Source organism: Rhineura floridana, chromosome 11, assembly GCF_030035675.1.
Source record: "Rhineura floridana isolate rRhiFlo1 chromosome 11, rRhiFlo1.hap2, whole genome shotgun sequence".
NCBI lineage: Eukaryota > Metazoa > Chordata > Lepidosauria > Squamata > Rhineuridae > Rhineura > Rhineura floridana.
The window spans coordinates 39,171,914-39,191,258 of NC_084490.1; the positions used below are offsets into that span (position 1 = coordinate 39,171,914).

Genomic DNA, 19,345 nt, shown 5'->3' on the forward strand with positions numbered 1-19,345 from the left:
ACCCTTTTGTTTTCTCAGAAGTAAGTGTCTTGGCAAGGACTGTAGAGCACATACTTTGCCAACAAAAAGTCCAGGGCTCAGCCCCTCGCATCTTCTGGAGAACTGGGAAAGACTCTAATCCAGTGGCTCAGTCTTGCACTATGCCCAATGGTTGTTAGACCTAGGAAAGAGATTACTGGATTGACTCTAAATCTACAACAGCTTTCCCCCCCCCTTCCAGAAAATTCAGGAGGTCTGCCTGTAGCTTTTTCTGTGCCAAGGACTCACCTAGATTATTTTTTTAAAGAAATAATGGGCTTGAGAGGGTGCCAAGACATCTTTGCATGATCTGTTCTTGAGCATTAAAAGCTAATCTCAAGAGAAGTTAATCCATATGAGTATTTTGATGGCCTCACTCTGTACAAGATCTGGAGTAGATATAAGCCAGAATGGAGTGTCAAGTTGGGGAAAAAAGCTCAAAAATAGAATCACAGAGGTACACGTAATGGTAGAATCCTGCGCTACTAAGCCTCTGGTTCAAAGCCCACCTCTAACATGAGCTCACTAGGTAGCCTTAGGCAATCCAGAATCTCTATGCCTCTGCAGTAGATGGATACAAATAGTGACATATGTGACAGTTTCAGTAAGAATCATAGTGTATGTGAAGCACTTTGTACTCCTACATTATTATCAACTAAAGTCATGGACAGGGAGTCCATAACCTTCCATATGGTGCTGGAATCCCATCAGCCCTAGCCAGAATGGCCAGTAGCCAGAGATGATGGAAGCTGGAGTTCACCACTTCTCAAGGGCCATCCCTGATGTAAATGTTATGTACTTAGCCCCAATGCAGATGCATCTGTACAGAGCTACAACCCAAGAAGTCAGGTCCCTTTCCAGAGGAACTTACACTGTGGTCACATCCACACCATACATTTAAAGCACACGGCTTCCCTCAAAGAACCCTGGGAACTGTAGTTTTCTCCTTGCAAGAACTATAATTCCCAGCACCCTTAACTACTAGTTCCCAGGATTCTTTAAGGGAAGCCATTTGTTTTAAATGTAGGGTGTGGGTGTGATGACGAAGAGAGGAGAAGAAGGTGGAGGTGAGGAATAAAGTGGTGGTGGGGTGAAGAATGTACATTCAGGATTATTATAGCCTAGGGAAGGGCCACAGTTTAGTGATGCAGCCCAAGTTTGGCGTGAAAAAAGTCTCAGGTTCAGTCCCAGGGAGAAAAGGATCTCAGGTAGCAGATGATGGAAAGACCATTTGCTGCCTGACAGCCTGGAGAGCTGCTGCCTATCAGAGTAGACAATACTGAGCTGGATGGACAAAGAGCCTGGCCTGGTTTAAGGCAGTTTCCTAGGTTTCTTGATGCCCAAAATTTATTGTTACCCAAAGCCACCGAATTATTCTTTTGCACAATCAGGTCAGTCTTGCCCAAACCTTACACCCTTCTCAAAAGCTCACAAGGCAGTACAGCCTTTCTACTCCCCAATACTCCAAAATAAGATTTTATTGAGCCCCCTCCCCCTAAAAAAAAGCTATGCAAACTCATTAAAATTTTATTTGCAAATTTTACAATTTATACAGAAGAGATCAATTTTTTTAAAAAATCAGATTTTGTACAAAAAAACTTTTGGAGATTTGAAAAACACTCCCAGACCTTATAGTATTAAATAAACATCTTGACTATATATATACACATACATATACAATTCTTGGGGCAAGAGATTTAGGTGCCCCTGCCCCACCTGAGAGAGATAATCTCCTTCTCCTTCTGGAAAACCTGGCACCCTGCATTGATACTCACAAAATCTCCCTCCATTTTAAGCCACCAGTTGCCCAACTTGCTAGCTGAAGCAGTGGAGACAGAGAATTCAGGGATGCCCTTTGACCAAACTTTGGCCCCAGCCCAGCTGTGCAAATCCACCCACCCAGAGTACCACTGCCCTCCTGGTTTCCATCTCAGTGTAGCTCTGCCCCCCAACCTATCAGAAGGTAACCGCATGGATCCACTCCCCACTCTCACCAATGTGATTAGCGTCCCCCCACACCACCCCCTTTTTACTCCCAGCAAGGAAAAATATGGACTGGACCCTGCCAAAAGGGCTGTTGAGAGTCCTCACTCCCAATCAACCCAGGAAAGACCAATTGCCTGCTAGGGATCCCAGAATGCTTTGCTCCCATGCCTATCTCTGCTGTATCATATTTTATCCACATCCATTCCAAGAAAGGTCCAGCAGGCCCGGTGCAAATCCCCAACCCCTGCTTTGGCAGAGCATCTAGGTGCCTTCGCCCCTGTCCTATTCTACTGTAACCCACTAGAACTCACCCCCCTCATTTAGGTCTTCATGTCTATTCCCGCCACAGCATGCCAGCGAAGAGGCTTCCATGTGGGTTGGCTGATGGACACCAGAATGAGATTCTGGGGAAGGCAGAGAATGGAGATCTGATTGTTGTCAACTGTCCCAGCCTCATGCTCCTGGTCAGGGGGCTTAGGAGGGGGCCGACTGGCCCAGCAGAGAGGTCCCAAACTGGTACGTGAGCTTCTTCTTCACCTTGCGGATCTCGCCTGTCTTGCTGTAGTTGCGCAGCGCCCGGGCCATCTTCTGGTAAGTCATCTTCTTACGGTTGCCCTTCTGCTGGCCCCAGCGATGTGCCAGGACCTCTTTGTGCTTTGAGGAGAACTGGAAGATGCCGGCATCACGTTGCACCCACCACACACATTCCTTCATGTCACCGCGATCCAAGAGCTCCAGCAAGAATTGGTAGAGGCGCAACTTCCTCCGGGAGCCTGAAGAGGGTGACAAAAAACACTCAGATGAGTGTGTCGAGATGATTTGCACAGGCTGCTACCGGGGTGAGGGGTGGGGAATGGGTCCCAAAGAGGGAACAGACTATACATGCATAGCTTTTCTAACTGTCCAAGGGTGGCACAGGCTCAAAATAATTCTTCTCAGCAAACCATAAGGACTAGGACACTTTAAAGCAAATTTAAGAAGGTGAATGTCCAGGTGGTGGCAGTGGTAAATAAAATTCATAATTCCAAAAAATAAAAAAGAGATACCCATTTTGGCCCATAAGAAAGATTGCAAAATTCATATCAAGGCAATACTTTTATTTGACCCTTACTAGGCAAACCAAAAAGTCACCAAAATACTGTGCAAGCTTTCAAGCTCTCCAGAAGTCTTCATCAGGCTACAGCATAAACAAGGCAAGGGAAAGAGAGAAAATAATGGGTGATGGTGAATAATAGGATCTGTATCTGGTCACAGTCTTAGGATGGAATGTGGGAGGGGATTGATTCTCATTTAAATGCCTGCTATCCTCACCCACATTCCATTTTCAGACTGTGACCAGATGGAGATTCCAACAGCTTCACCATCCGCCGACCTCCCCACCGCCACTCTTGCCTGATGAAGAGTTCTGGAGAACTTGAAAGCTTGCACACTATTTTGTGACATTGTGATTAGCCTAAAATACCTAAATTAGGTATTGCCCTAATATAAATTAAAAAGAGATTTTAATATTCTTTTGGGGCACCCTCCAAGCCTGGGATGCTATTGCGGGGCAAGCCACTTCTCGCTATAAGGAATGGATCAAAATGTCTGACATTAAACCCAGAGTGGTTTAACAGTCATTCCCTCTTTCCAGGGAACATTAGGAAATGTAGGTCTATGAGGGGAATAGGGGATCTCCTAACAACTCTCCGCTTCTTTAACAAATAACGGTTCCCAGTTGGGGGAAGCCATGCCTGTTTAAAGTGCATTAAATGTGTGGTGCAGATGTGGCCTTTCTCAATGTGGAAAGGAGTGTTCCTGTACCTAATAATCGGCTGCAGGGTGCCCATTCATACTGTGAATCAGAACAGGTTCTCACACTGGGGCATGGCATAAGCACTGATGTCATGGCTCCCTAGCTCTGCAGTGCCCCAAGGAAGACTTGGATAAGGACATAAAAACATAAGAGCCTGCTAGATCGGGCCAATGGCCCATCTAGTCTAGCATCCTGTTCTCGCAGTGTCCAATCACATGCCTAAGGGAATCCCACAAGGAGCACATGATCACAACAGCACTCTCCCCACTTGTGATTCCCAGCAATTAGCATTCAGAGGCACACTGCCTCCAACAGTGGCGGCAGAACATAGTCACCATGCTTAGTAGCCATAGGGAATGAGGTACAGACTGTTTCACCTAGAGGTGGAAGGAAACCTTTGGTACCTTCTTTTGGACCCTCCTAACTGATCGTTTCACTCAGACAGCGAGTTCCCATTAGCATCTCTCATCTCCCTGACCTCACAGAAGCCAGTGGATAGAGGACATGGCAAGGGTCCTTTAGAAGAATACAGCCAGCTCCTTCAGGAAGGCAGGGCCTAATGCAGAACAGGACTTGCCTCCCTCGATAAGGCTTCAGCTCTCTGCTAAGGCAACTTCCTTTCATTGCCTACAATATAGGGGAAAGCTCCACCTGCTATGAGGTTGTGGGGAGCTTTCCAGAGTCCTGATGTGGTATGCCTGACCCTGAATGCACTGTGCTACAGTTTCCTGAACCTGACCTGTCAGGTTCTGCCTCCTGCAACTTTGCCTGACAAGACTTTGCTTACTGCACTTTGCCTGATGTGACCTTGCACACTGTGACTCTACATAATTAGCTTTTACTGAAGTACATCTGGTATTGCTCACCATCACGTGAGGCTCAGGCCTCGCAGACTCTGGAATTCTTAGCTGTACACAGCGGTGTGAGAATGGTGACTCTATGAGGGCCATGGGCCAATTAACAACCCTTTGCCACCCCTGGAGAACTGGCCACCGTCTTCCCTACATCTTCACTGATTTATCTCTTTACACAAGTGTGAGTGCTCAAGAGACCACCAGTGGGAAGCACAATTGGCTGCAGTAGATATTTCTGCGTGCAGACACAAAAGAGGCACAGACTTGCTGGGATCTAAAATCAGGGGATGGAGAAACCCACCTGAATCAAATCCGGGCGAGAGATTTTCCTCCAAATCGCTGTCAGAAGACACTTCCAGATTCCGACTATCCCCGTGGAATTCCTCTTCTTCAGATGAGGGGCTAGACGCTTCCCCAGGAACAGGGTACTGGTCATAGGGGAGGTACATCTGTAGATGTCAAACCATGGAGGAAAAATAGAGGACGGAAAGAAAAAGGAGAAAAAGTTAAACTGGACAAAAGGGGAATGTCCAGCCCTAGGAACATAGGAGCAATACTACAACACAGGAGAGTCGTGATGGGATCTCCCTTCATTCTTTTTTTTATGAAACGCAACCCTTTAATCCAAGCCTTTCAATGCTATCTGTGACTATATCTATAATATCTAGCACAGCAGGAGGAAGTTTGAGGAGGATAGGAAAACATAAGGTATTATTTTCTTCCTCTTGCTGAAACAAGGCTCCTGTTCTAGGTTGGCTGGAGCCCCAAATAAGACCATTGCGCTTAGGGGCTAGGAATGCACTGTGACAAGTGGCAGATGGTGGCTCCATGTCAGTGGGGCAGTGGAATCTGCTCCGGGTTTTAGTCTGCACTTTCAAGGAACGGTTGGGGGGGGGGGTTCAGCACACTGGACAGCTCCTCAATAGTTCAGACTAAAACCCGGAGCAGATTCCACTGCCCCACTGACATTGAGCCACCAGCTGCCACTGACTGCAACATTTTGCTGAGCCTTCTGACTGGTAGTTTTAAGCGGGGCCAAAACAACACATTATGCCAGAGAACCATGACTGGATCTTCTTAACACTCCTTTTTCTTTTTAAACGAACCATAGCAGCAGGACAGGGCCTGCCAATTTGATCAGAGCAGTGGTGCTGGGGTAGAGAGCATTCAACCCTTTCCCAGATGTCATTTCCCCCAATCAAAATCAACCACACCCATGGCTGCAGCTTTGCATTACAGCAGAGAAAAACCCAGAACACAGGTCACAAGGCAAAAGGGTTATCTCTATTTTTTGTTTCCAACAAATCTAGGGTCACATCCACACTGTACATTTAAAGGACTCTTACAAACAGCCATGCCCTCCCCTCCCCCCAAAAAAATTCCTGGGAAGTGTAGTTTGTTAAGGGTGCTAACTTCACGGACTTACAATTTCCAGCACCTTTAACAAACTACTGTTCTCAGGGTTCTCCATGACTCGTAAAGTGCTCTAAGAGTGCTTTAAACATATTGTTTGGGTGTGACCTAGAGGACTCTTTAACACCCAACAGCACTTTCTCTTACTCACCTAACCCCAATCTTTTATCTGAGAACCCAGCTTTTCTGGATTCCCACTTCCAGACTCTCTGGACCCCACCCCCTCCACAAGGAGAACCCAGTGGTCCCAGCTGTCTCCTCCCCCTTCCCAAATCCACTGGATACCACCCTCACCTGTGTGTTGTAGTCTTCCTTGGGCACAAGGCACATGTTCTGTGGGGGTATCACTCCATCCTGGCTGTAGATAGAATCCATGGAGAGCTGGGGATAAGAGCCATGCAGGTAGGAGACTTGGACGTTCTGCAGCTGGGCCAGATGCCCTACCTCGAAGGCTTCATATCCAGGCTCCTGCATCTCTAGCCAGTTCATACAGGACTCTGAAAAGAAGCCATTAAGTAAAAAGGAGATCTAAAAGTACAACCCATTAAGTCAGGGGCGGAAAAGCCTATTATTATTACATTTAGATCCCACTTTTCCTCCAAGGAGCTCAAGGTGGTGCACAAACATGGTTCTACACACACACACACACACTTTTTATCCTCACAACAACCTTGTGAGGTTGGATAGGCTGAGAGATAGTGACTGGCCCAAGGTCATGCAGTGAGCTTCATGGCCGAGGGGATGAACCCTGGTCTCCCACATCCCTGTCCAACATTTTAACCACTACACTACACTGGCTCTTTTACAGCCAGAGGGCTGCATTGCCTTCTGGGCAACCTTCCAGCGGGGCCAGAGCAGAAGTGGGCAGAGCAATGAATGTGCATTTTACATTTTGTACAGTAGGGTAATTTCCCTCCCCCACCCCTTTCTGTCCTCTATCCAGGCAAGCAAGAGGCATAATCAGAGTTCAAAGAGACATTCCAGTCAGGCGAAGAACCTTCAAGGAGGGTGTGAAGCTGGGCCAGTGTGGCCTGAGAACAGTCCTGAGAGCCAGACAGAGAGGGCCTGAGGGCCACATTGACTTGCCAGGACTTAGGTTCCCCACCCTGCATTGTCAGAAAGGAGATTCAAGAGAGATCTGACTATCAAACCACCCAGGATCACATTACATTTTTTTAAAAGAAAAGAAAAGTAGCAGAGTATTCTATATCCAGTTAAGAACACAAGAAGAGGCCAAAGACCCATATAGTCTAGCATCCTGTTCTTACATTGGCCAACCAGATGCCTATGGGAAACCTGAAACGAGGACCTGAGTGCAACAGCACTCTCACCTTCTGCGGTGTCCAGCAATTGGCAGGTTGGAGCAAACGTCAAGCTTGCAGTGTTTACTTTGTATGCATATATTTATTTATATTTATATTTAATTGATAGGTCCACTAAACAAAAGCTGGTGTAAAATAGTGGCTCAAGGGGATGGAGCTAGGTGCAAAATGTTAGCTTGAGAGGAGAGCCAATTACCCTCTACTCCCAAACAGTCATGCCCAGAGACAACCTGTATTATGTACTGCAAATCATCCAGCAATCTACCAGTGGATCCCAATCTGCTTTCTGCCTGTTCTGCATAAGCATAGGCAAAATCTCATTTTAGTTTTTTAAAAGGAACTTATTAATCCTATCCTTATTGCCTTTGTTGTTGAAATCACTGATTAGGGCTGAAAAGCTCCTTATCCTTTCCCCAAGGTTCATGTTTGCTATGCCTTAGGGTAGGCCTATCACCTATGCCCGAACTTCGTATCAGCCTTGTATTTAAGAACTGACAGATTCTATGCAAGTGAGTGAGCAGACTGGCATATAGAGGAACGGATCTCTCCTCTCCCAGTTTGCTTGGTTTCCATGCTGATCGCAGAGGAAGGGAAGTCCCATCCTGTACAACTAGCATGGAAATGCAGTGGGCTGTCAGAGGCAGGTCAGATCGCTCCATCCCTCCTCACCAGTCTGCTTAGCTGAAAGTGTTTTTTTAAACTGCTTTTTTCCATGCTCCTCTTCCTCCACCATCAGCATGGAAATGCTAGCAAAAAAATTATATATAGGGTTAGTAACTTTTGTGGGTTTATTTAAAAAGTTGCCTTGATACCTTTCTTTTCTCCTTTTCCCCCTCCTTCATGCTTATGAGGCTAGTTGTAATTCTTATAGTAGTGGGATGGGGGGCTCTTTGGCTTCAGGTCTCCCATACATCATTTGCACTCATGTCCATTGCTTGTTTATGGATGTGTCTGCCCTTCACACTCAACAGGACAGGTTCACTCTGGAAAAAACCAGGCCGCAGCACAAGGTTTGGAGCGGCCCCAACACCCACTCTCCACTTTCTGCACTCTGGAGCCCTGACTCCCAACATCCACTTGGGTCTCTCAGTCGGCTACAAAAGCAGAAAGGTGGTGGGAGTGTCATTCAGCTCAGACTACAAAGGCCTTTCTGTGTACCTGACAGATGCAGGCCTGAGTGTGTGCAAATGCATTAAGCCATTGATTTTGCATAGGGAGCGGCAAGCGCATCCCAGATGAAAGACTGAAATCTCACCTCTCCCCATTAGAGGGAGTAGTTTTAGAAACCAACGCTGGGGGAGGATGTTGAAACTCGATAGGAAGGAGAATCTTTCACCTGTTTTACTTAGCAAAGGAGAAAAAGTCTAAATCCTATATACAAAGAGTGAACTCAGTTATCCCAAACGTAGATCCTTATCTAATCAAAATAGAGATGGAAAACAAGGGAGAGAAAGGAGGAATGTAATAGAGCATCCTGGAAGAGGGCATGGCTGGCTGGTTGGAATCCTGAGAAAGGGCAGTCTACACAACAACCTTTTGTTACAGATCTCACTTGAGGTTCAAACATTCCCAATTTGCCACATATAAAAATGTGTGCATATTATTTAGCGTTGTGTGATTTAAAAATATAAATATAGAGAAAGTGTAAACTGGACATGAGGGGAGTCTCTCAGGGACAGTGAATCTCTTCTCTTGGAGATGTTGTTGCAATATCAGAGATACTCGCAAACACACTCAAAAGCTTAGACTGCCATTGGCTCCCTGGCATTATTAATTTTGGATTTTTACTATCCCTAAACACTTTCCAAAGAAAAAAAATATATCCACGTTTAACACAGTGCTAAACAAAGATTTGTTTTTAATACATCCCAGTATTAAAGAAACTCCTACATATTCCTGGCTACTAACTCTCCCCCAGTTCTAGAAGCTGCAGCATAGGCTTTGACAGCCTTCTAGAGCAGGGGTGGGCAACTTTCTTGCCCCCTCAGGGCTACATACAGTGATGGGTGGGCAGTTGGGTGCAACAAGCTAACTTCTATAACAAACTACAGTTCTCAGGATGACTGTTAAATAGTGCTTTAAATGTATGGTGCTGATGCAGGCAGCGGGTCTCCATATATGCAGGGGTGTAGTTGTCTAGGGTCCCAAAAGGTCTTAGACCCCTTACTTTTTTGGGATCAGGATCCCAATGTCTTCAGTGTCTTTTCCTGATGATTGGAGCCAGAGTGAAAGGAGGCAAGTCAGCCACTGAGCAGACTCTACTCAGTAGCTAACACACTCCCCTTAGTATGGCAACCAAAAGGGAAACTCAGCAAAGGAAGTTCCTTACTTTACAGCATCTTAGTATATTTGCCCATGTACGTGCACAGAAAGTAGTGGATCTAGCTGAAACGGAACCAGGATTTTTAAAGCAGTATATCCTGCCCGCAGCCTTGGCCTTCCCTGGTGTCACCCCAGGCAGCAGCTTCCCACCAAAATCTTCTGTGAAGCAAGGGAGTGAGGCCAAACAGAAGACAATGATAGAAAGCAAATAAAAGAGAGATAAAGGGGGAGCCAAAGAGTGAAGGGGGGGTTAGAAAAAAGAAAAAAGCAGCAGCTTAAAACTGGAATCTGATAAGGAAACAGAAGCCTAAAAAAACAAAGGATGAAACTTGGGCAAACAAGTGGGGGAGGCAAGTAATCAGCAAAGAACAGAGGCAAGATGGTGAAGCCAAGAAGAAGGCAAACCACCAGAAAGGAAAAATGGCAATTAAGTCAAACTGGGCAAAATTTGGCAACAGCAAGTTACTTTTTTCAGTTTCCAGAGTGTTCAGGACAGGTGGGCAGGGAAGGCTCTTCGTTATTTTTACTTGCAGTAGCTTGAACAATAGAAGAAAAGAGGGAAAAGTCACAAAGGTTTTGGAGAAGGAAGAATGGAAGCAGTCCCTGGAGTGACAGAAAAAGAGAAGGGGGGGGGAAACAACCCAGACCAATAGCTCTGCTTTTGGTCAAATTAAGCTTAAGATCATGAGAGGTCATCTAGTTAGAAACGGCAGCAATATTAGAAAGGGAAGATGTGGAGCTGCAGGCTGTGAGACAAGTCCCTTTTGTGTGCGTTCACCACTCTAAGATGAGAAACACTAAAAATAAGTCTTAGGACATTGTCTGTAGCTGCATTATTGAAGCTAAGCAGGTCCAAGTCTGTGCATGTGCCTGGATGGGAGACGGCCTGTGTGCTTCATCTTGAATTCCATAATAGAAGAAAGGCAGGAGGTAAATAAAAACCTACTAGCAAGACACCTCTTGGAGTGGTTTGTTCACTTCAGCCAACTCTCTGCTTTTTGGAAAGGATGATTTTATAGTCTGGGTGTGGGTTGGTGTATGGAGGATCATCGTTTAAGGCAGAAGGTGAGGTATAGAGAGCCACCCTGTGGCATTGTCAGATGGAGTTTGAAGCACTTCTGGACATGAGCGGGAAGGCCCATAAAACCAACTAGGATGGTAAAGTGGTTAGAGTGACAGATTAAGACTGGGAAGCCCAGGGTCAAATCTCCACTCATCCATGGAGACTGCTGGGTGACCACAGGCCAATCACTATATCTCAGCCTACCTCACAGGGTTGTTGTGCATATACAATGAGCAGGGGTGGGAGAAGAAAACCATGTGTGCTGCCCTGAGCTTCCTAGATGAAAGGTGGGATTTTAAAAAACTAAACAAGCAATTCAGTCTGATAAATAGCACCTCCTTGCTTCCCAACTCAGGAGCCTCAATGCAAAGCTATTCTATGGATATGGCAGGCAGCAGAACGAGGATGGGTGTCAGGCAGCTGCATTATGTACATTAGAGTAAACCAGGGTAGTTTGGCAACTGGGTGCCACCGATCAAAAGCGGCTGGCAACCCCAGGACTCAATTATCATCTTCAGGTGCCTTCCCGCCTTCTGGAGATTACAAAGCCCAAACTCAGTATCTCTCTGCAAATAATGCAGCGTGCATATCTTCAGCAGACTCCCACTAAGGCCTGAATAATGCAAGCACATCCCAGAAATCAGATGGCAACAGCCGGGTACATGACTAAATCCAGATTGCGCAAGCAAAGAGGGCAGCCGGAGGAGGGGGAGGAAGAGAGAGACGTTTTCTATTGCAGACTGCTGCTAAACAGGAAAGATGTGCATGAAGGACTCTCCTCCAGATCATCTTAACGGCTAGGCAAAAAAATCTCACATGCAAATCAGTGAACAAAAGAACAGAAAACATATTCATGCAGTATGTATAACAGGGGTAGCCATCATGGTGCCCTCCAAATGTGGCTGGACTCCAACTTCCAACAACCCCCAGCCAGCATGGCCAATTATTAGAGATTATGGGAGCTGTAGTCCAACAGTCCAACAACATCTGGAGGGCACCATGTTGGCTATTCCTGATGTATAAAATGCTTCCTACAATTAATGTGCATGCAATCTCACTGCCTCACTCATTTAACTCCCCAGCCCCAAAGGGTATCTTACCTGGGGAGCTCTCAGGGTCTCCAAGACAGGAGGAAAATGTGGATTCTTGTTTGCAAGAGTCCAAGTCATAGATGCAGCCATTGGGGAACTGGGAAAGGCACAGACAGGTTTGTGAGCAACATAAAACCCCTTCTCTCCATCCCCCAAATTGGAACATGAACACAGGAATCCTCCTGGCCCCTAAACCCACCCCAGTCTGCTAGACTGACTTTCTTCCACCAAGAACACAAGAGAAGGGCCATGGACCATGGTAGAGCATCTGCTTTGCATGCAAAAAGGTCCCAGGTTTAATCCCTGGCATCTCCAGGTAGGGCTGGGAACGTTCCCTGTTGGAAACCACTGTTGGAGAGCCACTGAGCTAGATGGACCAATCGTCTGAGTCAGTAAGAGGCAGCTTCTTATGGTTCTGTCTTTGCTGCTAACACATACACAGCTCCCAACAAACCCCCAGCTTTACACTCCCTTCTCTCTCCGAGACCCTCCTCCCCTTCCATAAAACTCAAGACTCCTAGGCAACATACTTACCATATATCCATACTGGGACCCTTCAAACCTGCCAAAATAGAAGGGAAATTGCTCAATAGCTATAGCTACCTATGCTAATTTTCTCCACCTCTCTCATGGATATTATTGAGGCTTTTAAGCAGGGGCTGGATACTGCCTATCAGAGGTGCTTTATCAGCGGATTTCCTACATAGGCTGACTAGATGACATCTGCGGACCCTTTCAGTTCCAAATCTGTGATTCCTACCCCCATGCTAATTCACAGCCACTGGGAAGGATCTTTTGATCAATGTTTTAAACAGGTAAGTAGCCAGAGGAGGATAATTGTTCACCCTTTAACAAGCAGCTATTTTTAAAAAAGAGAATGAAGTTTTTTTAAAAAGATCAATACACATATTTACAAAGCAATCCTATATAGGTTGGTTCAGAAGTAAATCTCACTGTGTCCAATGGGGCTTTCTTCCAAGTAAACCTTAAATAATCAACTCTACCAACAAAAATTGAAGATCAAGATGTCTTTGAGCGATAGCCCTAGTTGCTACTAATTACTATTTATTATGCATTCCTTATATCATTTCTATATTCCACTTCTCTCCAAGGAGCTCCAAGAGGCGTACATTGCTCTCCCTCTCATTTTATCCTCATAGCAATCCTTTGTGATTAAACCACTAACTAAACCAATTAAGGCTTGCAGCTCCGCCAGTTACTTAGTATCTATGCAATGCTTCTAATTTGCAAAGAGATTTACAGTATTATCTTTATTGGGATTGGGCCTTCTCCCACAGAACAGGAAAGACTGAGTTACCATTCTTCCCATTTTACACATGGAGATAGGTATATTGAGGTTTGTAGCATAGTGGCAGCTAGGCCACACTACACCGCACAACTAATCTTGTTGCAAATGCAAGAGAATTCTTCCGTCATCAAGTTGTTCCCAATGATTCAAACAGCCTTAAAAAAAACAGCCGTCCAGTAGAGCTCAGGAACCTGAATAAAGTTTGTAGACCAACATTGTCACTTAGAATTGAAGCTAAGGTCAGAATAAATAAATAAATAAATAAATAAATAAATAAATAAATAAAAAAAAGGAAACTGGGTATGGAGAAAGGCCTGTTGTGCCCTTGAGAATCTTGGACACTCCAGCAAATCAAGTTTAACAGTGAGGGGAACACTGCAAGGCATGTAAATGAGCAGGCCCCTCTCCCCAGTAGATGAGGGTTGGGGCACCTGTGGCCTTTCAGATGCTGCTGGACTACAACTCCCATCATTCCTGATCACTGGGCATGTTGGCTGAGGCTGATGAAGTCTAACAGCATCTGGACGACCACAGATTCCTCCTCCCTGCAATACAACAAGTAGGGATACTCTGCCCAAACTTTAACTGAACCAAGACAACTTTCTTCATTTTGTTTCCAAATGAGACACTGGAGCACATTATAGGTGGAGACTTTTCAAAAGATGTGATATTTACAGTCTGGTCTCCCACAACCAATTCCAATGTCTTGGCCATTCTGAAAACTTTTCTCTGGCATGTACTTGCTCTGTTTTTTTGCAGGAACCCTGACTTGAAAATACTGGTGGCACCCAGCCTTGGGGTATGGGGGGAAGTAAAAGCCCTAAATACTGAAATTTCCTGGAATACATTTGAAGGCACAACACTGCATAGATCTAGGCCTCAAGAGCCAAAGCTAAAGCCCCCCACAGTTCCTGCTTAATTGTCATGCCTATATGCCATGTTTGTGCAGCAGGCTACATGTTGGCCTCAAACGCAGTTTCAAATCCCCAGTCATGAAATGAGAAAATACTGCTACCTGCTCCGGGGATATGACAGGATTCTCTAAATCTGGATAAATAATCATTCTATCCTGTATTGAGTACAGAGAAGGCCTCATGTTATACTCTCTACACTGCATTAGGGACAGAGAGACTGGTACATGCCCTGCCTTTTTCAAGCCATATATTTAGCCAGAGTCAATGGATATAGGAGGGTGACCTTGAGCAAGTCACATTCTCTCAGCCTCAGTTCCCCCACAGTCTGCAAAATGGGCATAATAGCTACCTGTTTCACTGGGCTACTTTTGAGAATGAACAAAAGACAGGCTTTGTTGTGAAGCATTTTTGGAAGTCAGTACTATAAAAATAAATAAACAAACAAAAAACAATGTGATAAAGACAGACTTCTTCAAAGTGTCTTTGAAGGCAAGTAGAGATGTGCACAACAAGAAAGAGAGGGGATTTGAGAAAGATTAAAACAGGAAATAGAAGGGGAGGGCAGGTCAGATAAGGAATGGGAGAGCATAGTCAGAGGTTAAACAGGCTGGCAGAGTTAAGGCAAGATGCCTCAGGCAACTTTCTTCAGGCTGCATATATACACCATACATTTAAAACACATTTAAAGCACATTCCTCCATCAAAGAATCCTGGGAAGAATTACAGTTTACCCCTCACAGCACTTGAATTCCCAGCATCCTTAACAAACTACAGTTCCCAGGGTTCTTTGCCGGGGGGGGGCAGGGGCGTTAAATGTGTTTTTAAATGTATGGTGTGTATGCAGCAGCCATGTCTTGAAAGGGCAGAACATTGTTATTTTATCTCTATTTTTTTACTCCGAGGGAGAAGGGATGGTGGGATTTTCCGTCTCAGGTGCCAAAATAGTTCTGCTGGCCTTGGTTACTATGCACCTTGACTTGCTCAGGGTGGGAGGGTAAGCCATTTCCTGTTCTACCTCAAGCAGCAAAATGTCTTGGGCCAGCCCTGGCGAAATTGGTGGGAAATATCTGTAAGAAAATGGAGGAGGGGAGGATAAAATATATAGGAGGGGGGGGAAGAGGGTGATGGGAGTAGATTCACTGCATAATTAAACTCCTGCAGGAAGGGGAGATCCTGAACAAGAAAGATGGGAAGGTAAACAGGGCAAATGCCGTTGAGGGGCTCTTTAATGGGAAGGCTTCCTCCCTCCCCTGTTATTTCACAGAGTGCATAAATAGACAAGTGGTTGCACATGCAAAACTGCCTTCTGCTGAATCAGACCATTGAGCCCAGTATTGCAGCTCTCCAGGGGTATAGGGAGGCGTATAGGCAAGAGTCTCTCCCACCCCACCTGGAGATGTCGGTATGAGAGAATTCCGGGTCACAGATTTATATTGGATGGGGGCAATATGAAGAAAGGATGGACAGACCATTGGCTTGGGAAAAGGCATACACATTATAAAACAAAAGTGTCTTGGAAAAGCAAAAATGGAAATGGACTGCCTTCAAGTCAATCCCAACTTATGGCTACCCTATGAATAGGGATTTCATGTAAGCGGTATTCAGAGGGGGTTTACCATTGTCTCCCTTTGTGGCTAGTTCTCTCCAGTTGGCTACGGCCTGCTCAGCATGCCACAACTACACCAGCCAGCCCCTTCCTTGTCCACAACTGCCAGCTGGGGGGCATCTGGGCTCCTTGGGACTATGCAGCTTGCCCACGGCTGCACAAGTGGCAGGGCATGTAACCCCTGAGCCACTCACTGTGGGGGTGATCTTTAGTTGGCCCTTGACACCCAGGAGACACAAGTGGGGATTTGAACTCACATACTCTGGACTCCCAGCCAGGCTCTCCTCCCCACTGTGCTATACCAGCCAAAAGAGCCTTATGAGGACCCAAAGAGTCTTATGGCACCTTAAAGACTAACAAATGTATTATGGCACAAGCTTTTGAAGACTAGAGCCTACAGTTGCATGAAGTGTAATTCTAAGCTGGCATATATTGTACGGTCTCAATCAACACTTAGGGCAGGAGGGGCCAAGGAGAGAAAAAAAACCAGCATTTTGGGAGGGAAACAGCTGGCTGAGGAAGCTGTGCACACTCCCCTCATGCAAGGCAGCACCAGCCTCTCTCACAGTCACACTCTTGTGAGCTGAGGAAATATTCAAATACAGTTTTCCCCACCTTTGCAGGCCTCAGCATTTGCATAACAGGCTAGAGGAGGGGAAGGAAAGTGAGAAGGAGAAAGTCAGGGATGGGGTACAGTGAGGGGGTGATATCAGATTAAAAAGGGTTGCAGCAGGGAGGCTGCTAATTTGGAGCAGGTTTGCCACATTTAAGGAGGCGAAGTCTCTGTGCTTTTTAACTGTTGCAGAAAAGGGGGTTGGAATTCAACAGCTCAGGTTTTGCCCGACATGGAGATGCCACGGTGGGAACAGGCATACCTGCAAACATTTATCTTAGGCTATGTTCACACTATACATTTAAAGCACATTTGAAACACATTTCCCCCAAAGAAACCTGGGAACTGTAGATTAGCCTTCACAGAACTACAACCCCCAAGCACCCTTAGCAAACTACAGTTCCCAGTACTTGGGGGTTGTGGTAATAATGTGCTTCAAATGTATAGTGCGTATGCAGCCTTAGGGATGAATGTACAAAGGAGCCCTGCCTGAAGCTATTGGTAGCAACCTGCCTTAGAGAAAGCAGCGTCTCTAGAAATACTGGCAATTCCTGGAATACTGTCTACAGGTGTAATACATGAATCCTGGTCACAAAATGCCAAAGGCAAAAGCGCCCACAGCGTAGAAATTTGATATACCCTTCCCACTGCATGTTCCTTCGCTTCTTCCCCCCACCCACCCACTTTTTGCACTTGACATTAGATTAGGGAGACCCTATGGTGGAGTAGGTCGCATGGGCTTACGCAGGTGAGGGGTCTTGGGTTCAAATCTGGCGTCAGGTCATGAACCACACTGGGTGATCTTGGGCAAATGACCCACTCTCAGCCTAAGCTACCTCACAGGGTTGTTGCATGGAGAAGAGGAGGGGAGAAACCTTGTACATTGCCCTGAGGTCCTAAGAGGAAGGGTGGGGTCCCAGCGTGAAGAGATGGCAGTCAGGCCTCTTTCCAAGGTGTGCCTGCTGTACCCCACCTTTATACAAACTGCGCTCCCAGTCTAGAAGCCCTAACAAGTCCAAAATTCTGGCTCTGAATAACATCCCTCCGATGAACTCACTGAGCGTATTCTAGTTGCTATTCGTTTTCAGTTAGCTTTGTATTGTTATTTATGGCTTTTAAAGTTGTTTTAGGAGACGGTTCTTGAATGGTTTAAAATAAGCCCCTCGTAGACCCTCTCATTTATAACAAAAACAAAAAAATTAAAAAAAATTCTCCCCAATCCAGAGAACTCAGGAGTCTGGACTCGCAGTGAACTTATCTCCCTGAGCTCCCCTCACCAATTTCTCTTCCTCGGAAGAACCCAGGAGTTCGGCAACACAGCCCCCTAACCCTGCTTCTGGAAAGAACCCAAGAGTTCCAACCCTTCCTACAGGAGTCATTTGCTCCTCTTTGGCGCTCTCCACCCCTAAATGGCCAATTCCCTTTGCAAGCCATTTTGCAAGGCATTTTATAGTTTTCACAGCCGGCAACCTCCAACCGGACGCCGCACCGAGGGCACAGGCGCTCCTGTGAGTGGAAAAAAGATCTTCTCCCAGCCTTAGTGCGGGGCTCCACGCTTGCTTAAACGCCCCACCCTCTTAATCAACATATGCGGGAGTCGTGGCTATTGGCTTTTCACTCTGCACATGTTCAGAGTCCACTTTTAGGATTCCTCCTTCCTTTTTAAAAAAAACTCCCAATATATATGCGCCCCTTCACTCACTGCGCGTAGTCTACGTCCAGCATCTCCTCTACTCGGTCACGATTACTCCGGAGCCGGCCGTAAGTCTCCGCTGTCAACTGCAACTTGGCCGGAGGATTATTTATATAGCATCCCGCCACCGATGGCGAAGGGAGTGATCTCAGCACGAAATTCCCCCAGTGGAGAGGCGTGGCTGGCGCTGGCCTTACGCAACTAGGTTTCCAGTACGGGGGTGGGGGCGAGTGGTTAGGTTGGCATGGTGGACTAAAAAGCACTTTTGCTTGACTATCACCTCTTAACCAGGGAAAGATTCCGAAGAGAGGTGTGCATTTTCGCCGCCAATTAAAAACATATCTATATAGTTAAGGATTTGCTGATGTTTAGCAAATTTCCTGACGGTTATGCTATGCATTTTTTATTATATCGCACTGAAACAATGTTTTACGCAGTTTTATAGTGATGTTGCACATGCCTATATACTCTTTTGAGCGTGGGGCTCTAAAATAACCCCCACCCACCTACCCTGGCCCTGCAAAAAGATGTTCCCCCCAGTCTGAAATTCCAGGCAAAGTTTGTTTCTTCCTAGGCAAAGGGCGATCAAGGACTTGGATCCATACTGGCAGCTCTATCCTGTACTGTACCTGTCTACTCCAAGAAGTAATTCCCATTGAGTTCAAAGGGGCTTACTCCTAGGTAAGTGATGCTATATACCATTGCAGCTCTCAAGGTAGCTGCACTGAGTATTCAATGGGAAAATTGAAATCAGTGGGACTGAAGCTCAGTTCGGTTAGTCTGGATCAAGCCCCAAGACTTCAAGTCTGAATTGAACATTGTCAGGTTTACTCAGGAGGACTAAGCCCCAAAGCGTTGAGTGAGACTTCCTCCTTAGTGCCTATGGCACTAAGAGCAACCTAACAGCAGGGACCAAAAGGCACGTCTACCCAGAAGTGAATTCCAAATAATTGAATGGGACTTGCTCCCATGTAAATGTGTGCAGCCATTCCCAACCATTGGGTGCCCAGATGTTGCTGGACTACAGTTCCGGTCATTTCTGAACATTGGCCATGCTGGCTGGGGCTGATGGGAGTTGTAGTCCAGCAATATCTGGGGACCCAAACATTGGGAAAGACTGGCTAGAGGATTGTACCTGGTAAACGGACTGGAAAGATCTTGCCCTCCACCCAGTTCTCTCTTGGACTAAAAAAGGTCTAATTTTGTGAACTGCTTAGAGGTCTTTACATACAAGTGTAATGTAAGTTTTCTTAAATAAATAAATAAATAAAAATAGTGGCAAAGGTGGATTAGAAGACAAGGCAAAGACAATTAAGATGATAAAGCAAGAGCGTTGCCAAAGGCTA

At 45.9% G+C, this 19,345-nt stretch overlaps 1 protein-coding gene across 1 annotated transcript; it reads right to left on the minus strand.

Annotated features, from left to right (window-relative positions):
* Positions 1-1,575: 1,575 nt before the first annotated feature.
* Positions 1,576-18,122, minus strand: SPIB (Spi-B transcription factor). The gene is made up of 6 exons (XM_061589084.1): positions 18,009-18,122; positions 12,399-12,426; positions 11,874-11,961; positions 6,361-6,563; positions 4,955-5,102; positions 1,576-2,777 (listed from the first exon to the last, which is right to left on the minus strand). Exons 1-6 carry the CDS (start codon positions 18,029-18,031, stop codon positions 2,479-2,481), a joined length of 789 nt encoding a protein of 262 aa, XP_061445068.1. The 5' UTR covers positions 18,032-18,122; the 3' UTR covers positions 1,576-2,478.
* Between the last annotated feature and the right edge of the window lie 1,223 nt (positions 18,123-19,345).

Coding starts and splice junctions, on each gene's coding strand:
- SPIB (XM_061589084.1), bottom strand. CDS start 18,031: ATGCTGGACGTAGACTACGCGCA. Junction 11,962..12,398: donor GGTCCCAGTATGGATATATG/GTAAGTATGTTG, acceptor TGCCTTTCCCAG/TTCCCCAATGGCTGCATCTA. Junction 5,103..6,360: donor AGGAAGACTACAACACACAG/GTGAGGGTGGTA, acceptor TGACATCTACAG/ATGTACCTCCCCTATGACCA.